Source organism: Callionymus lyra, chromosome 2 (assembly GCF_982586985.1).
Source record: "Callionymus lyra chromosome 2, fCalLyr1.hap1.1, whole genome shotgun sequence".
Lineage (NCBI taxonomy): Eukaryota > Metazoa > Chordata > Actinopteri > Syngnathiformes > Callionymidae > Callionymus > Callionymus lyra.
Genome location: NC_141819.1, coordinates 38,390,009 through 38,407,124, shown reverse-complemented (window position 1 = coordinate 38,407,124; position 17,116 = coordinate 38,390,009). Strand labels below are relative to the sequence as shown.

The window sequence follows — 17,116 nt, the reverse complement described above, 5'->3', positions numbered from 1 at the left end:
TATAGACAGGAAGAATCTCTACAGCGCGACTAGAGTGTGCGTTCAGAGGCATACGCACAACATTTTGGGCGACAAATGAACAGAATCGTTTGGATGTATCCGCACTTATCGGCGCGCTCTCATTTAGTGGAACAACCCGAACAGTTGTAGGGGAAGGAGGAAACAAATCCACAGGGAGTCAGGTAATTAGTCACTGAATGAGAGAGAGAGTGGGTGGGTGGGGGAGAGAGAGAGCGGGGGAGAGAGAGAGGGAAACAGGGAGAGGTAATGGGTCGTTACCCATAAAGGCTGTTTCACATCAGAGAAAATGAGCACAGATATGCACAGATAGTATGTACCTATAGCTGTGTATTTTGTGCCAAGATTTATAAATAGAACTCTTCATGACGGGAACAGTGTCAGGTACATTGTTGGATTCACAATATTAGTTAAAGAACAAGGGGAGATTTGAAATGCCAAAAGATATTCTCGCACGACCTCTGAATCAACTACATCATTCCTACCTTTTCTTTACTTTTGTTCATCAATATTTGTTCACATCACATGTACCTACAATACACATCCTTTACGTGGCCCAGTATAAGTCTCACGCTTAAAAAATAATATATATAATTATTATATTATTGTGCAAAGACTAAGAATATGTAGTTTCTGTCACATTTTTCAAAGCTCTGAAGGCCAAATCCTTCCTTTAGAGACGTTTACATTCTATTTTCTGTGGCCACAAGACAAGATATCTGTCTAGTCTTCTCTCAATCTCTTCTCTTTTTCCCATTTCAAATCATAAGCTCTACCAAAGAATTTGACCCCCAGAGAGAAGACTTGCAAACTTACAGACACACACATAAAGCTTGATACCTTGTTAAATGTAATCTTGATACGTAACATGAAAAGATATATTATACTGCTCTGTGGAGCCAATACAGATAAAGTATAAAACACAATTCTGTAACATATCGCCATCATCGGGCGTGGCAAGCACTGGCTTTTTGAGGGATAATTCCGAGAGATGCTGCATTATTTATGAAAATATATTGTTTTTAATTGCTCAAGCTTTCACCAGCTCCGGAATTTAGTTTCAAATAAAATGTACTAAATAGGTTAACGGGTCATTATTCATTGGGTTTGTTAAACACAAGTTTTTAAGTCCGAAAGTAGAATTCAAGAAAACTAGCAGATATCCACTTATCCAGAGTGATGGAGCCGTAACTCTGGCAATAACGTTGAAAAAAAACATCTAAGCTCAGTTCCATGTGATTTTCTTCTTTGCAACAGAGGAAAATAACGTCATCTTCAGTAGCCCATCATTCCATTACTGAAGCTTAGGCTGCTTAGAAAAGAATTCCTAGAAATCAATATACATTGAAATGTTTATCTTCTGGAGCCTACGTCTGGAAAAGCAGGCGACGCTTTAAAAAGATAATGCACACACATTCCAGAACGTCAGCCTTGATCCATTGACTAGATCACATGTGTCAAATTTAAGGTCTGGGGGCAAAAACAGGCCCTCAAGTCATTTTCTGTGGCTCACCGTTAGCTCCAATTAAAAGTGGATTAATGTTCTCATTGGTATGTTTACCTATGAAGATGTATGTGTTTAAGATAAGCAGCAGATCATGGGATTCAACAATCAGACAAAGACTTCCAGTAAGAGTAAAACGGATGTTGAAAGTAAGACAACACAAGTACCATCAAAGCACCAAGAATGAAAAGGCAATATCACTATCAAGCTCATACTTCCTGTTACAGAGAGTTTGTTAAATATACATTATATTTGGCCCGGCTTCTAAAAGAGTTTAGCCCCTTGTTTTATTGAGTTTAACAGCTTCAGATGTGGATCTGCTTCCACTTTTAATTATCAATATTTTCACAGTTTTTCGGTGGTTTGGACTTGGCATGTTTGATGCCATTGTGTGTTTCCAGTCGGGGAGAACATCATATTTGCCTACACCCTCTGGCCTGCTGATATGGAAAATCATTTGAGGCCAGCCCACAACCTAAACCTGATTTCAGCCCATACCCCCACCCCTCTTTCTTTTCCTGTTAGTTCCTGATCTAATCACTGTCCACTGCACCTAGTTTCCTGAAACCGCTTCACAGATCAAAACTATGAACCAGTCAAAATGATCGGACACAAAAAGTCACAACAGAAATCGACGGCACATCCGTATCAAACAGTTACTCCTGACGCAAGCAGCTCCCTGATTATATGTAACACGTATTAAAATACATACATGCTTTATTTATCATAAACAGAGGCTGTGGTGTGAGATTGCTGCTATCTACAGTCTCCATAGTGGTCATTAACAGAAGGAAAGTGAGTGTGTTTACCTGATTTTTTCCCCCCAGCTGGCACATGAGCTGGAAAACTGTGTCAATACAGCAGCAGTGAACCCTCAGATCAGATGTTGACAATCACATGGAATAAACGTGGAGATCATGAGGGATTCTGTCAACACTTAAAGCAGTGAGCTGTTCTTAGATCTGCTCAACTTATGATTGAATGTGACTTGTTATAGACAGAAGGTTGACTCAAATCAGTGTTTGAAATCAGGACCTTTGATCATCTGGTCAGGATGTTGAGCTGGGCATGTTTATGGAAAGTTAAATTTGTCTTGATTCTCTTTCCGTTCAAATGATTATAATAGTGAGATCTCCAAAAAACACTTTTGACATTTTAGAGAAATATTTAATATACACATTGTGGTTTTCTGTTATTGATCGAGGACTAACCATGGTTTGACCATGAAGTACTATTTTGATTAGTAAAGTATTCTTTCCACATTTTAAACAAACTGGTCAATTTACCATACTTAAAATCAAAATAATATATAAAACAAAAAGAACATTGACCACATTTTGTTCATCTTAAAATAATGATACAAGTGCCCCTAAACCACACGTGTCAAACTCAAGGCCTGGGACCAAAACCGAGCCCCCAAGTCTTTTTATGTGGCCTGCCAGATGTTTATCCCAAAATAAAAGTAGATAAATGTAATTGGCTTTTCTTTAAAAGCAAATGAATCTATCATCAGGTCAGGATAAGGAATGTCTTGTTAAGGAAAGAGAAGTAGAGTAAACACTTGAAAAAGAAGTGAATGATAATAAAAATAAAATAGAAATGCACAAAAATGTCAATGTCAATTTATTATTTTCTTATAATATAATCTTCCTCTGTATAGACATGCATCTATTTAATCATTGTGCGGTGAAGCAATCAATAGATAAAGTCACTAACCGATAATATCTTTGGTACATTTGCTGCAAAAAAAAAAGAATTCAGAGAAATAATACGCTACAGGACTGTCCCAAGGTTGTTTTTTGTATTCTGAAGAGGAGGAGGAGGAAAAAGGAAATAAATAAAGTCCTTGAGAAACAAAACATTTTTTAAATGAATGAATACAGGTTATTATTACTGAGTTTAAAAAGTTACAATCACAAGATCACTTCTGTCCAATGTTGTTCTGGCTTGTTAACACACATTGACATTAACTTCAACTGACTGACGGTGTCTCACGGTAATGACTCGGTGTGTGTGTGTGCGTGTGTTTTGACTCTTGTTAGCTTGGCTGGTACACTTATTGCCGTACACTTGGCAACCTCTCATCAGTCCGACCCTTTCATAAGCCTCCAACCACCAAGGGCCCTGGCACCGAGCCTGAGTGTGTGTCAGAGTGTGAGCGTGAGTGTGTGTGTCTGTTAGTATTTAGGTGCAAAAGTCAAGCCAGGCTTCTTTTTCTGATCTGTTTTGACACCAGAGGGTTTGCTGGAGCGCCAGGGCGGTCGTGGACGACCTGCACACCGCTACAAAGGTGCGTAAAAAAAAAAAGCATCTTGGGGACACAAACACATTCAAGGTGTCAATAAGCGTCTGAGCAATGCTCACAAAGAACACGATCAGGGGAGAGAAGGACTTCTTTTGCTCGACTAGATCCAGATAGCATTTTTCTTTTGCTCTATCTTATTATTCATCAACTATTCCTCTTGACTCATTCATGTTGGAGGGAGCGATGTGTGCAAGCGAAGCATGGCACGTCACCTGGGACGACCAGCTGTACTGAATAACATTATGGCAAGAAGAAGAAGAAGACAGAGGACCGAGGAAGAGAACGGGGAGAGAAAAGGAGTGGAGGGGGGGGGATGAGATGAAAGAGCTACAAATAAGAGATTTCCCTGTGAGGCGCATAAATCAGCCGACGATGAACAGAAGAGCTCAAAGACCGACTCCCTGGCTGCGGACCGAGTGCTGACACACATGTGCGCACATAGAAATGGACACACACGGATAAACGCACGAAAAATGTTTTAAATACACCGACCATCTATTAAAAAACTGCATGCAATGACAATAGTAACATTAAATTTTACATGCACACACAAATCTAATTACAATTACCAGCAGACTTAAATGGACGCACACACATGGCAAAACGTACATTTAAAAAATAATGCATCAATTAAAAACTATTAATGTATACATAGTAAAAATATAATCTTATACATATAGACATACATGTGCGCATTAGTATACATAAACCTACATACAACACAGAAATCTATTAATTCACAAGCTTAAACTCAAGAACACACACAAAGGCTCTTATACAGAAGCATAAACAATCACACTATAACAAACTAAATGCATGCACATGCTTCATTTAGTAGTCATGATGTTGAGGAGACACACAACATACACACCTAATACATTAACAATATTCAGGATAAACAGTAGAAGCATAATTAAATATATTTCCATGTATTCATTTAGGCAGTTATTGCCTTCAAAACAGACACACACAGATGTAGACTTTTACCACTGACTCAATGTTGAGACACAACAGTAGTCTAATAATGAATGAAGGAAACTAAAAAAAAAAAAGACTTTTGTATCCATCCAACTTTTTGTTTAAAGAAAATGTGGGTCATTTGAGACTCTTGATCTAGCCACACACACACACACACACACACACACACACAGACAAGAATTAAAAGAATAAGGTTGCAGATATTTTAAGAAACCCTGTGGTGTGAGTCAATAATGCAATTCAATCCTCCTCCGTGTGTGTGTTTTAGCGTGCATGTGTGTGTGTGTGTGTGTGTGTGTGTGTGTGTGTGTCTTGTCGTGCATTTATGGGAAGAGTGAAGTATCTGGGTTTTTTGGAATTCTTCTGGTTCTGGTGTGTAGCGTTGAGCGCACCACACCCTTGTGGCTGATCTCAAGCTAAAACACACACTTGTATGTCAAATTCAGATAAATCTCACTCATGGAAACAATAACCCTCTATTGTTTAAGTCACATGTGTCCAACCCAAGACCTGGGGGGACAAATCCAGCCCGCAAAGTCATTTTATGTTGCTTGCTGGATGAGTGGCATAAATCAAAGTAGATAAACATCCCATAAAGGGTGTTTTGGGGACATTTTTAAGCCCTTAAATATTGCATAACTAACATTCTACAGTCTACAACAAATTTAGAATAAGGTAAATATTTCAAAAAGAGATAAAAATATACAGTATATAAATTTGCTTGGATTAGAAAACATTAATATAATCTTGTCAGTAGTATATATATATATTATTATACATATTATATATTTATATATATATATATTCTTTAATGTCAGTACTGTGTCGAAGAGCAATGCAATGTGTCTCCATCAGCAGCAAAGTCATCCACATCCATACATCCCACACCAGTCATAGTTGAAGATCGCTGGTACAGGAAGTGTACGTGTGTGTGTGTGTGTGTGTGTGTTTAGAGTGTGTGTTCCATCATAGTGCGCCATATCAAACTCAAACACGGTGAGTTGAGGGGCTGTGGTTCCAAGAGAAGCACTTTACTTAAATTAGACCCTCAACAGCTCCACATGCAGGTGTCAGTGTGCGTGTGCGAGAGAGAGAGGGAGGGAGAGAGGGAGAGAGAGAGAGAGAGAGAAAGAAAGAGAAGGGTTTTGCTATGACTGCAAGAGGGAGGACGAGCACCCGGCGGAAGAGAGGGATGGGGGCTGAAGAGAGGGCAATTTAAAGGCAGGAGGAGAAAGCAGGTGAGAATTATGCAGTCTGACCTTCTTTCAGCTTTTCTTTATACTCCATCACTGCAGGAATATTTACACAGGAATAAAAGATTATTAAAGAAAACTACAGGTGTAATAAAATGGAAGGAGGGGAAAGGGAAATTCAACAAACGAGACGCTCAAATGTGAGAAAAACAGATTTAAATAACTTGAGATTATTTCCAGAGAGAAAAACAAACAATCCTTTTTTTTTATTGACTTTGGATATTAGCCACTACATTTTTTAATAAAAAGGTAATCCAGTTTTAAATCATGGTTTTCATTTATTTCAATGAAATTATTGTTTACATATAATGAAATCAGCAGTTAATAGTGCATTTTAATACCTTTTTAATGACATTATAAAATAGTTTTTTAAATTACTATTTTACCATTTAATTGACTATTTTATTTGAGTGTGTGCACGGTTGTGTGTCTCGTGTGGTCTACCAGAAGTGTTTCAATGTTCCTGACCATTTTTCGTGATTTTGTTTAGCAAATAAAGTTTGATTAAAGTAATTAATCATACAAAGAAGACGAGGCAAAAAGAATCCACTTCAGATCCTGGAGGTGGTACAAATAAAGTTTTCTCCTGCAGAAGCGTGTATTCAAATCGCTTTGATTATCATGGTCACTGTATGTACGGCAGGAATCCAACAAGGCCACCCTCGGGTGAATTAAACAAACAAATCTAAGAGTCAAAATAGTACAATTATGACAAGGGTTTCCATGAGCGTACGAGCGTGCGCACACAAATATGAAAGGAATTTGCTAACACACAAACGAAAATCTCTAGATTATTCACACAAACACGCTTTACCTACATTAGAAAAGACGGATCAAAACAACTGTGAGACGGCTGCTGGTTATTAAAGAGACTGGGAGAAAAAACGCAGACGGAGACGAGACACTTCAGAAGCAGTCACTAATGCAAGGTGGAATATAAGAGAGAGAGAGAGAAAGAAAAGAGAGAGAGTTTGCTTCTAATCAGCCTGAATCCAAAATTTAGCCACAGAGAGCCACAAGCAGTCCCTGTGGGATGAGGACCTCTGTGTGTGTGTGTGTGTGTGCTTGTGTGTGTAAGTGTGTGTGTGAGCCCCACGAGACTGATTAGGCATGAATGACTGATGACGGATCTTTGTTGTTGTTGATCTTTTTTTTTTGCAAGCTCTCTCTCTCTTCCCTTGTTTTCTTTTTCACTCCTCTCAGCCCGGGCGAGAGCACGGGGGATACACACACACACACACACACACACACACACACACACACACACACACACACACACACACACACACATGGCTCCATGTATATTCAACACAAGCTCCTGAATATACTTAATGCTTTCATGTGTGTCACTGTGTAACGATCCATGCTGTTCCACACAGCTGCTTCGCTCTATTTCTTCCTCTCACACACACATATATATATATAAATGAAACGACGCCCTGTTTAGGAACACGTCACCTGACTTATATTGCAATTGAGTCAATCACTCTAGTCACGACTGACCACTCTCCCTGGTTTAGCCTCACCTCCAGATGAACCTCCAGCACCTCCATCCATCTTCCGGCCTGACAGCTAAGCAAACTGGACATAGAAGTGCCTGAATGGAGGCTATTACAATATGAATGAGCCAAACAGTTGAAATTCATCAAACGAGAAGTAAAAAACGACAAGAATGGAGGTAAGCAAGTGAGCTGGAGTGTCCATGACTCAGGCAATAATGTGACCCGGTTGTTAAAAAAAAAGGGGGGGTAGGGGGGTTGTCTCAGGTGTCTGCAGGGTTGTCGTGAATCCTCTCTTTGTGCTTTTTTTTTAAGGCAGGGAGTAGACCTGTGGATATGAAGAGACTCTGACATCATGTCTGTCCCCGACAATGTGATGTCACCCCGCTGTCACCACGCTTAAAAAGGGAGGATTGCCTTGACCCTTCCTGACAAAGCGCCGGTGCCGTAAAATACCCGAGTTATTGTGTTTGCAAGCCTGCATGCATGAGTCTTATATCATGATTACCGGTCCAGACCCCGGACCCCTCCTCCTTCTTGTCAGGGTGCTTCTTTAGCCTCCTGTTTAAAATGCCATTTTCCCTCGACTTCCAGACTCTGATCACTCAATCCCATCCTGCCTAATCCTCGCATTCTATCTGCTTTAAATGACTGAGCGAGGACTATCAAACACCAGACAATAATAGCAGCATTATTATATATATTGTTTTAACCTACATATATAGATATGTATATATAGATATATATATATATATATATCTATATATACATATTATGTATAATAATAATAAATGTACTGTATATAAATAATAATGATTTTTTTTTGCATCTGTTACAGAGAACAAATATTGATACAAATTATTTGCCAGAAGGAAAACAGTACTTAAGACAAAACAGATTTGTTTTATGGAGTGTTTTTCCCAAAAAAAAAAAAACAGCAAGAAACTAAATCAAAGTGTGACAACATCTTCACACGTCCACACCACAAGTCACGCTTGAAGCTGCAGCCATAAAAAACATGAAACATTATTCTTTAAAAAAAAACATTTAAATCAGAAGTTATAACAAACATGTACCATTACAGACAAGTTGTTTTTTTTTTTTTGTTTTTTTTTACATGAGTTTAGCTGCCACCAACTATAAATGGGGGGGGGGGGGTTTCAGTCTGTGACCTGTTATTCAGATAAAGAGACTTTATTTGTCATGTGGTTGAGTATATAACAGCACATCAAAAGTTATTATTTGTATAGCTTTATATAACACATATAATCGGACAAAAATGGCCCAAATTCACAGTGAAACGACAAAGAGATCCATTAAAAAGCAAACAACAAAATATAAATCCAATTTATAAAAGATGCTGAAAGAACCCCTAGCCTGCGACCCAGTCTCCACAAGGATGACCTCTGGTGGCCCCCTGGCCAGTTGAGGCCCCTGATCTACATCAACAATTATACAGAGATCCCAATAATAGTCAAACTGACAACAAAGGAAATGACTTAAGAACAAACCCACAGATAAATAAGATAAATCTAGATTAGAATCGGACTCACATTTACTGTCACAGTCCGGTTTTTTATCGTTTTTATTCGGCCCTCGACTCAGACTGATCAGTAATCATGGCCGCTTGTGTGGTTGAGTTTGAGAAGCCTGGCCTACAATATGGCAAATACTGATATCTCTTCTAATGAAATAATAAATAAGCTTAGCATTAAAAAAGCTTTAATGGAAGGATAAAAGTCTCCTATTGTGGGGCAGTTTGGGGGAGAGTGAGAGCATTGAGAGAAGCTGGTGCACGAAGAGGAGGTGATGGGTGTGCAGGGAGGTAGAGATGGGCTTGGTGTGAGAGGCGGAGGATCGATTGTAAAAGAAAGTGGAGAGGGGAGAGCGTGGGGAGGTGCTGAGCTGCGAGGAGGAGGAAGAAGAGCTGGAGGACCACTTTGAGGCTGAAAAGTGAACACTGAGGGAATGGGAAGTGAAGGGGTGAAGCCGAGTGAGAGAATGAAGAAGGAGGTCCGCTGGAGAAGTGGGATGGAAAAAAAGGGGAACAAGGACCTCAAAAACAAGAAGGGCTCATGACCAAAGAAAGTCTGGCACTTTCCGATTACATGCCAAGTCATCAGATGTTGTTCACACCCCGGAGATGTTGCAACCAAACACTCCCTTCAAGTCACTGCAGCCGACAATAAGCAGCTGTTCACATGTTGGATAAGAGTGGGAGACCAGACAAAAGTCTTTCTGTGGCCGCACCAAATGTGCCTCCAAACAAATGTGAGCAAAAACTTCAAAAGAGTTTTCATTCAGCATGTGACTCAGTGTGGAGTTCTTAATGTCATCGCAGATTGGACCGAGATGAGAGGAGGCTCTCGACGAATCCACGGCCCGTGATATCAAAGCCGGGCCATCACGAGGAATACAAAACAGTTGCTTTTGAATGACGCTGAAACAATGAGGCTGTTCTGACTTGACGCGAAGTGACAGTTTGCCCGTCCTGGCCGCATCCTCCACCAGCTGTCTCGCCCTCGCGGGGGGTCGTCTTGCACGCTGCACCCAGGATGTGCCCCTTGTACCCCGAGTGGTATAGACAAGCTGTGTGTCTGAGACTCTACGCTGCTGACTCATCTCCCCGCCATACACACACTTACTGACGCACACACACACACACACATGCAGGCGTCTCGCTCTCCCTCCGCTCGCTCACACACTCTCCAGAGGCGGCGGAGACGCCGGGCTGAGGAGTCGGCGATGACGGCCGGTGAGTGCCGTCAGGCGATTGTAATCCAACTGGATTATACTGACCAGGTGGAAACATGCAGCCTCCTTTCTCCGATCATATTCTCTGTCTTTTAATTTATTCCTTTCCTTTCTGCTTCTATTCATCTTCTTCCCTCTGTTTTCACACACTGTCCCCCTCAGTACGTGATCAAATGCCGGACCAAAAACGGAGTATAAGGCCAGTACACGATCAGGGAAAATCAGCGGTACAATTGTGCATCGCATTCAAAAATACAACTTTATTTATACAACGGATAATGTCATGTCTCTTCGAGTCGCAAGGCATCAATTTTATGAAAGATGAAGAGTAAAATAAATAGTTTATACTGTATATTTTAGTATTGAGGCGACCCAGGGGAAGTTTTTGTTGGCCGGCATGTCGTTTTAGAGGACAACATGATGTGATCGCTGCAGTTTATTTCCAGCATCTTAGAAAAAGAGCTGGTCCTTAGAAAACACTGGTTCTTCTCTGAAGCTCCCAGTACATTACAGATAATTGTCTCATCATTCAACTAACTGTACATAATAGAAGACAAAATGTCCTGATGTTTAGAGTAAATGTACATACACTCAATGATCCGTTCTCTTCCTCAACGTTCATAAAATTGCTCAAAAAGACATTCAATTCTTGTCTGTATAAATATATATAAATAGTGTTTTCTAATGCAACATACAAGCACAAATGGATCACGTACTGACACAAATATACATTGCTACGTTTTTGCCTGAATGGAAACAGGCATGTGTTCACGGATGGTGTACTGACAGTCCTCACAGCCAAACACTCTCATCAGCTTGGTGAAATGTGTGTGTAGGTGGGAGGGTGAGGGGGTGTGTCTCATCAGTGCTGCCTTGGCGATCAAAGTCAGAGGAGAGAAAACTTCTAAGAGCAAGGAGACATTAGTGACAGCGCCGTGATGAATGGACACGGGAACGCACACACACAAAAATGTAAACGACTTTTAACCCCCGAAATACTGACCATTAAAGCAACGAGGAAGAATGCTTGTTAAAGTGACGGTTACACTACGTCTGCGTCGCCAAGACAATATAACGCATATTTCCGTGCGCTGCTCTGTAATACTAGGTCACAAAAACTCTGACAAGAAAACGACCGTGTCAACAAAAGCATCTGCTGTCTGGGAAGTAACACACCTGTTCAATGACAAGCACGACCACACCCTCCATAATGCAGCACACCTGTGCTACTGCAGGCTAAACCTAACCTTAATCACACACACACACACACACACACTTGCACAATCAGTGCCCAGGGCTAACAACACACAAGGTAGGAGGACGGGGTGACTGGGGGGAAAGAAAGAAGGCAGCGATACACTTTCCCAGTACTGCTATCAGTAATCTAAACGCCTGGGTAATATCATTGTGGGATTTTATCAAATGCGTGGTGTGTGTCTTATGGCATTGGAATGTGGATGTCATTCCATCACTGTGTCAACATTATCAAAGCAGACGCTGATCTTAATAGAAGCCTGCTCTGAAATAAATCTGATAAAATTAGATTTTTTTTAGTTAGGGTTAGTGTATACTCGGAAAAAAGGTAAAAATAATAAGGAGTTTCTTTCAAGGCCCTAACAAACCCCCGACACCCCCTTTTCTCTTGCCGGTTCTGGCCAACTCCACCTAATATCACCCCCTGTGCCGAGGCCTAGGGCCAGGAATACAGCTCTACGAATCTCTAAGGGGGGCAAACACAAAGGTAACCCCCATTCTAACCTTCCAGCAAATACACCCCCCCATCCCCAAACAACAATCCTCTATGCCCATCATGTCAGTCAAAACCCCATAAGGGACATGCATGGAGAGTCTGGATATCTGGAATCTCAATCCAGTGTCATGCACCTTGAGACCCAGTGAGAGGCCCTCTTGAATATATTTCAATAGCATTATCAACCTTCATTACTATGCTCTGGAACCACTGGTTAAATTGGACCCTAATAAAATTCATTTCTTATTATGGAAATAAATATGAGTCAGTTTTGAAATTGCCTCACAAAGAATTTTTTTTTTAATTTTTACTAAATGTTGTAATAAATTAATCTAAATTAAGGGTTGTAACCTGGGTCACAATTAAATGTAACAATAGAATAGAATTTAGTGTCTCATAGAAAATTACCATATAAGAGAAAAAAGAGAAAAAAAAACACAATTTTGATTTTTTAAAAAGTAAGTCTTCTCTTACATTTATTCTTACTCAAACTCATTTACACTTACATAATTAACTTTACTATACTGTATGGTCCACAATCGTTCCCTTATAAAATGAGAATGTGTAAATGTATATTCAACTTATATTCTTTGCACACACAAAAAAAGACTAAATTAATTACATTTAGGTCAGATTTAAATATAAATACACATATTACACATATTAAAAATAACGCAGCTTTACATAATGCATTTCAATTAGTTTACGTTTTATATCAGCCATCTAGAATTGGAGTTAACATTGTTTATATTTATACTATAATATATATTAAAAAAAATCCCACCTTTTTTAAATAAACGTTTAATTAAAAAATACTTAATATCGTTTTAGATTTTCATTGTTGCTTTTAAGTTCACATTTTGCAACGTATGTTTCAGTAAAAACAATTGTCTATTGTCCCTCGTGGAAAACTATCCCCATCGTCATACAAATATATAACAATTTAGCAATGTGTATATATTATAGGAAGGCGTTTAAATCAAAGTGTAATACACAAACTTATTATCTCGGATAATCTTGTGTTTAAACGCAAGTTTCCTTTTTCCACTTCGTGCCTTCGTTTATTTGACACCGAAACTACAGTATATACCGTCATATATACACATGTAAAAATGTACATTACACAGCTTATTCTCTGAAATGACTGCCCTTGTGCAGTACTATAAAACTCCAAATGTACTCTGGACTAAACGGTACACCACGAGAGACACAGCGAATGGACCGGATTTCAGTCAAACTAATGAATATGCAAATGCTAGAATGGTACAGACAACAGACGACGTAGTCACATCGAGGCAGCATTTGCACATGATAATTAATGCAATTTCTCCTCGGACACGTTCACATTTATCCAGTTAGTCCGGTATTTAGACACTGTATGATTCAGAACGGAGCTTCTCTTTCTTTGCAAACACACACACACACATGTAGAGACCCTCACACACACAAGCACCTTCCCATCCCCCTCCCACCCTATTGAGACAGCTACTTGTTAAATCTAATGCATGCACTGTCAACCCATTCGCACCCCGTCACGTCCCCGCTCAATATAGAAACCGGATTTTCTGGTATTACCCTCACCTCTATTAGCCAGACCCCCCCTCCCAGCACCGACCACCATCAGTAGGTGACCGGCACGTACCGGACTCGGGATCCACCCACGAGTCCTTACGAGCCATATTTCTAATCTAGACATAATATACAGTAAAACAACCCATTTGTTGTTGAAAATGAAGTAAAAAAAAAGAGGCTGGAATTTTCAGGTTTTAAATTAATCGGATGGAATTCCACTGATGAGCACTTTGCTAATTGATAAACCCATGTAATGTGACAGGATTACGTATTAATGTATTCATTAATTATTACTTCATTTTACAGTACAATGTCTCATTCAAGAATCTTAACCACGTGATTTCTGATCCCTTTTTCTTTTCAATTCTCACATTGCATTTATTTATTTATTTTTTATTTTTAAAAGTTATTTGATGCGCCTGTAAATATCTGAAGGCTTATCCTTCGCGTGCACGAGTACTGACCTGAGTGCGGAGCCATGGACAGATGGGTCGAGTAATATTTCCCAGGCTGGAAGTGAGCGGGGTGCTGCACGGAGCTGTGGCCGCCTGACGACATGCGAGACGCGGCGCCGTGAACCAGCGCGCTCCGCTCTGTCAGGAGGTGGTGTGGAGGAGCGAAGTCTCTACTTTCCATCCCGGTGCGAAGGAAAAGCGATAAATCCCAAATCCAAAAAGCAAAAATCCGGGGAGGCACCGAAGGTCTCAGGCGCCCAGATGCAAATAATCCCTTTTATGAACTTCGGGATCCCCTCGCATTGAGCGCAGTTTTGGCTTCGCAGCGTCGAGTCTGAGTCCCCGTCATGTCCTACAAAGAAGAGGCAGGAGACGTCAGAGCCTGACAACACTGAGCCAGGCAGGGATGTGGAGAGAAGACTGGACCGAGAGAGAGACGCTGCCAGACGAACAGCACACGAGATTCAATTCCAACTTTAAAGGAGACACGCATTTAAAAAAATATATAACTGTGGCAAATACACTCGTTCTTTTTGGGCGAAGCAAAAGCTCTTGCGATATCTACAAATGGGATCATTGTGGTATAAGCCACATAAATATTACACAAAAACAAAGGTTGATAGTGTAGCGAAAACACGTGACGCGTACAGTAGTTTGTTTCTAAAGACGACTGGTGAATTTAGACTCAACAACGAGTGATCGCAAACTAGTTGTCCCTCCTTTTATAGAAAAAAAAAAGTTTTATGTCGATGCTTGAAATAAATGATGCATTTATATTAACTATATTTCTAATTTAAAGCTTCTATTGGAATCTACAGTTCTTGTCGAGTTTTCCCATATAATTTTCGCGGTAAAAATACAAACAATACAGTATATATATATTTATATATATAAATTATTAGTTTTTATAAATCTGAATCTAAAATGTCATACTTGACATATATGTAGAGATGTTTGCCACGACTTATGTTGACTGTTCTCGCTCTTGATCCTCTGGCAACAGTATATTTAAGACCACACGTGACAAATCTCACTATATTCCCTTCTTCTCCTTTTTAAACAATAGAATGGACTCGGGAATCGTGTGTCACTGCTCGGGTTATTTACTTAAATGTGGCTCCCTGTGTCGTGCTGATAGTGGAGCTGGTTGTCTCCTCAAACACGCCTCCATCTGCGAGGCCTTTCCATGCTTGGCACGTCCATCTAGCGCGGTCTAGTCGCTGATCGCACCTCCAGTCGATACATGAGCAAAAAGAAAACACCGAACCTTTCTTCTGAACACTGCATCTCATCCAAGCCTCTTTAAAGTTCTAGAAAGCGTGGCCACGAAGACGAGAAGAAAAAGTTGCGACTTTATGTATGATGATGTTTGAGTTAAACCCCAACAGGAATAATCAGAAAGACACGTATTATCGCACACTTGGGGTTGTCCATGGAGAGCACGTCGAGAATTGTGCTTAAAGGGGTAAAAATGAGTCCCTTTTGTGGAGCAGTCTGTGAGAAAACAATGGTCTTTCTCCGTGGGACTGCGCAAGCACAGACCACTGCAGCTCAACATGTAAGGTTTGAGATGTTTCGCACGTACAGTACATATGTTACACGTTAAGTCCACAGAGAAGCACACAAAGTGTCAAAACAAAGAAGCGAATAACGCACGCAGCACATAATGACTGTATAAATACTAAAGTTTTACATTTGGTGAAAGAATAAGTTTCAATTCATCGTAGAGAATGTATGGCTGTTGTCTCTCTTAAAACCGACACACACTCGCGTGCGCCGCGCACAAACACACACAACTTTTGTACACCTTAAAACCACTGTAGCTGCATTGTCATATATATCTAAAACACAATAACAAGAGCACTTGTTCAGTCCCATACAAACAGAATGGATTTAACTATAAATGAATTACATTTAAAAAGTATACTCGTGCGTAAATTGCCGATATTTTTCTATAACACTAAATGATCCGCGTGCGTAAAAATGACGTTAAACAATGAGAGCGAACGGTCCGGCGGAGACGAGCCCAGCCGACACTCGCACGACCCGGTTCCTATGTTCGGGCCGAGCGCGGAGAGCACAGCAGCTCCAGCTAACACACACACTCACACACACACTTGGTAGAACACCAGAAACTAAACTGTATTTGAAGCGAAAATAAAAGCCGATTAACACAGAACATGAACAGACTATATTTGAATGAATCAGCAATAGAGAAAATGAAAATAAAATTAATTACACTTTTCTTCTTATAGCTCAATGGTTTTAAACACAAAACGTGTGACAGGAATCGCAAGGCATGTGTACAGTAGGTCTGAATAATAGACAATAATATCACTTCACTGCAGGGCGAGAAATGTCAATAACAGACAAAAACCGTCCAAAAAAATACCAAATAAACGCTACTTACTGGTTACAAGTTACATCCATGCAGATTGAGAGCAAAGCGTCTAAAAAAATGTTCACGTCGTGGAGTCTCAGGGATGAAACATGTGGGATGGATTACATCCTCTGCTGCTCAGACTGGACCGAGCCCTCAGTCGAGCGGTGGCAGAGTCGCAGCCTGGAAGTTGAGGCTCGTAGTGAAGCGACGCTCGTTCATGCAGCCGAGACTCAGACTCGCCGGCGGAGGAGGGGAAGGAGTGTGCGTGTGTGCGCGTGTGTGCGCGCCTATTGGTTTGAGGACGACAATGTGAAAGCGTGCCCGTGAGGCGCCCCCCCTCCTCCTCTCCTCCCCCCAACCCACCCTTACCCTTTCCTACACACCCCACCTCCTCCCCCCGCTGACGGTAAACACGGGCTGCCATTGGTGCGTCACTGTCGACCAATCAGGAGGCGGCAGGAGACGAAGAGAAAATCGGCGGGCGTTTGATTTGCAGCGATCCGAGCTCGGAGCGCGAGAGCTCGGCGTGACCGGAGGAGAAGCTCCGCAGACGGCGGTTCTTTATCACAGCCACTCAAGCTGTGCCTGGTTTATTTTCACCAAAGTTTGACCAAAAACAATTGTCAAATATGTATTTTAACTATC

The 17,116-nt window shown here is 40.7% G+C and overlaps 1 protein-coding gene across 2 annotated transcripts in view; it reads right to left on the bottom strand.

Annotated features, from left to right (window-relative positions):
* Positions 1-16,643, bottom strand: part of bahcc1b (BAH domain and coiled-coil containing 1b) — a 49,922-nt gene extending 33,279 nt beyond the window's left edge. The window contains exons 1-2 of one of the 2 annotated variants that reach the window (XM_087785052.1): positions 16,499-16,643; positions 14,098-14,440 (exon numbers count right to left, since the gene is read on the bottom strand). In XM_087785052.1, coding sequence (XP_087641178.1) covers positions 14,098-14,269 — 172 coding nt within the window. In that variant the 5' untranslated portion in view covers positions 14,270-14,440; positions 16,499-16,643. Of the gene's footprint in view, positions 1-14,097; positions 14,458-16,498 lie in introns of those variants that run through there. The other variant, XM_087785051.1, reaches the window with a different exon arrangement.
* Between the last annotated feature and the right edge of the window lie 473 nt (positions 16,644-17,116).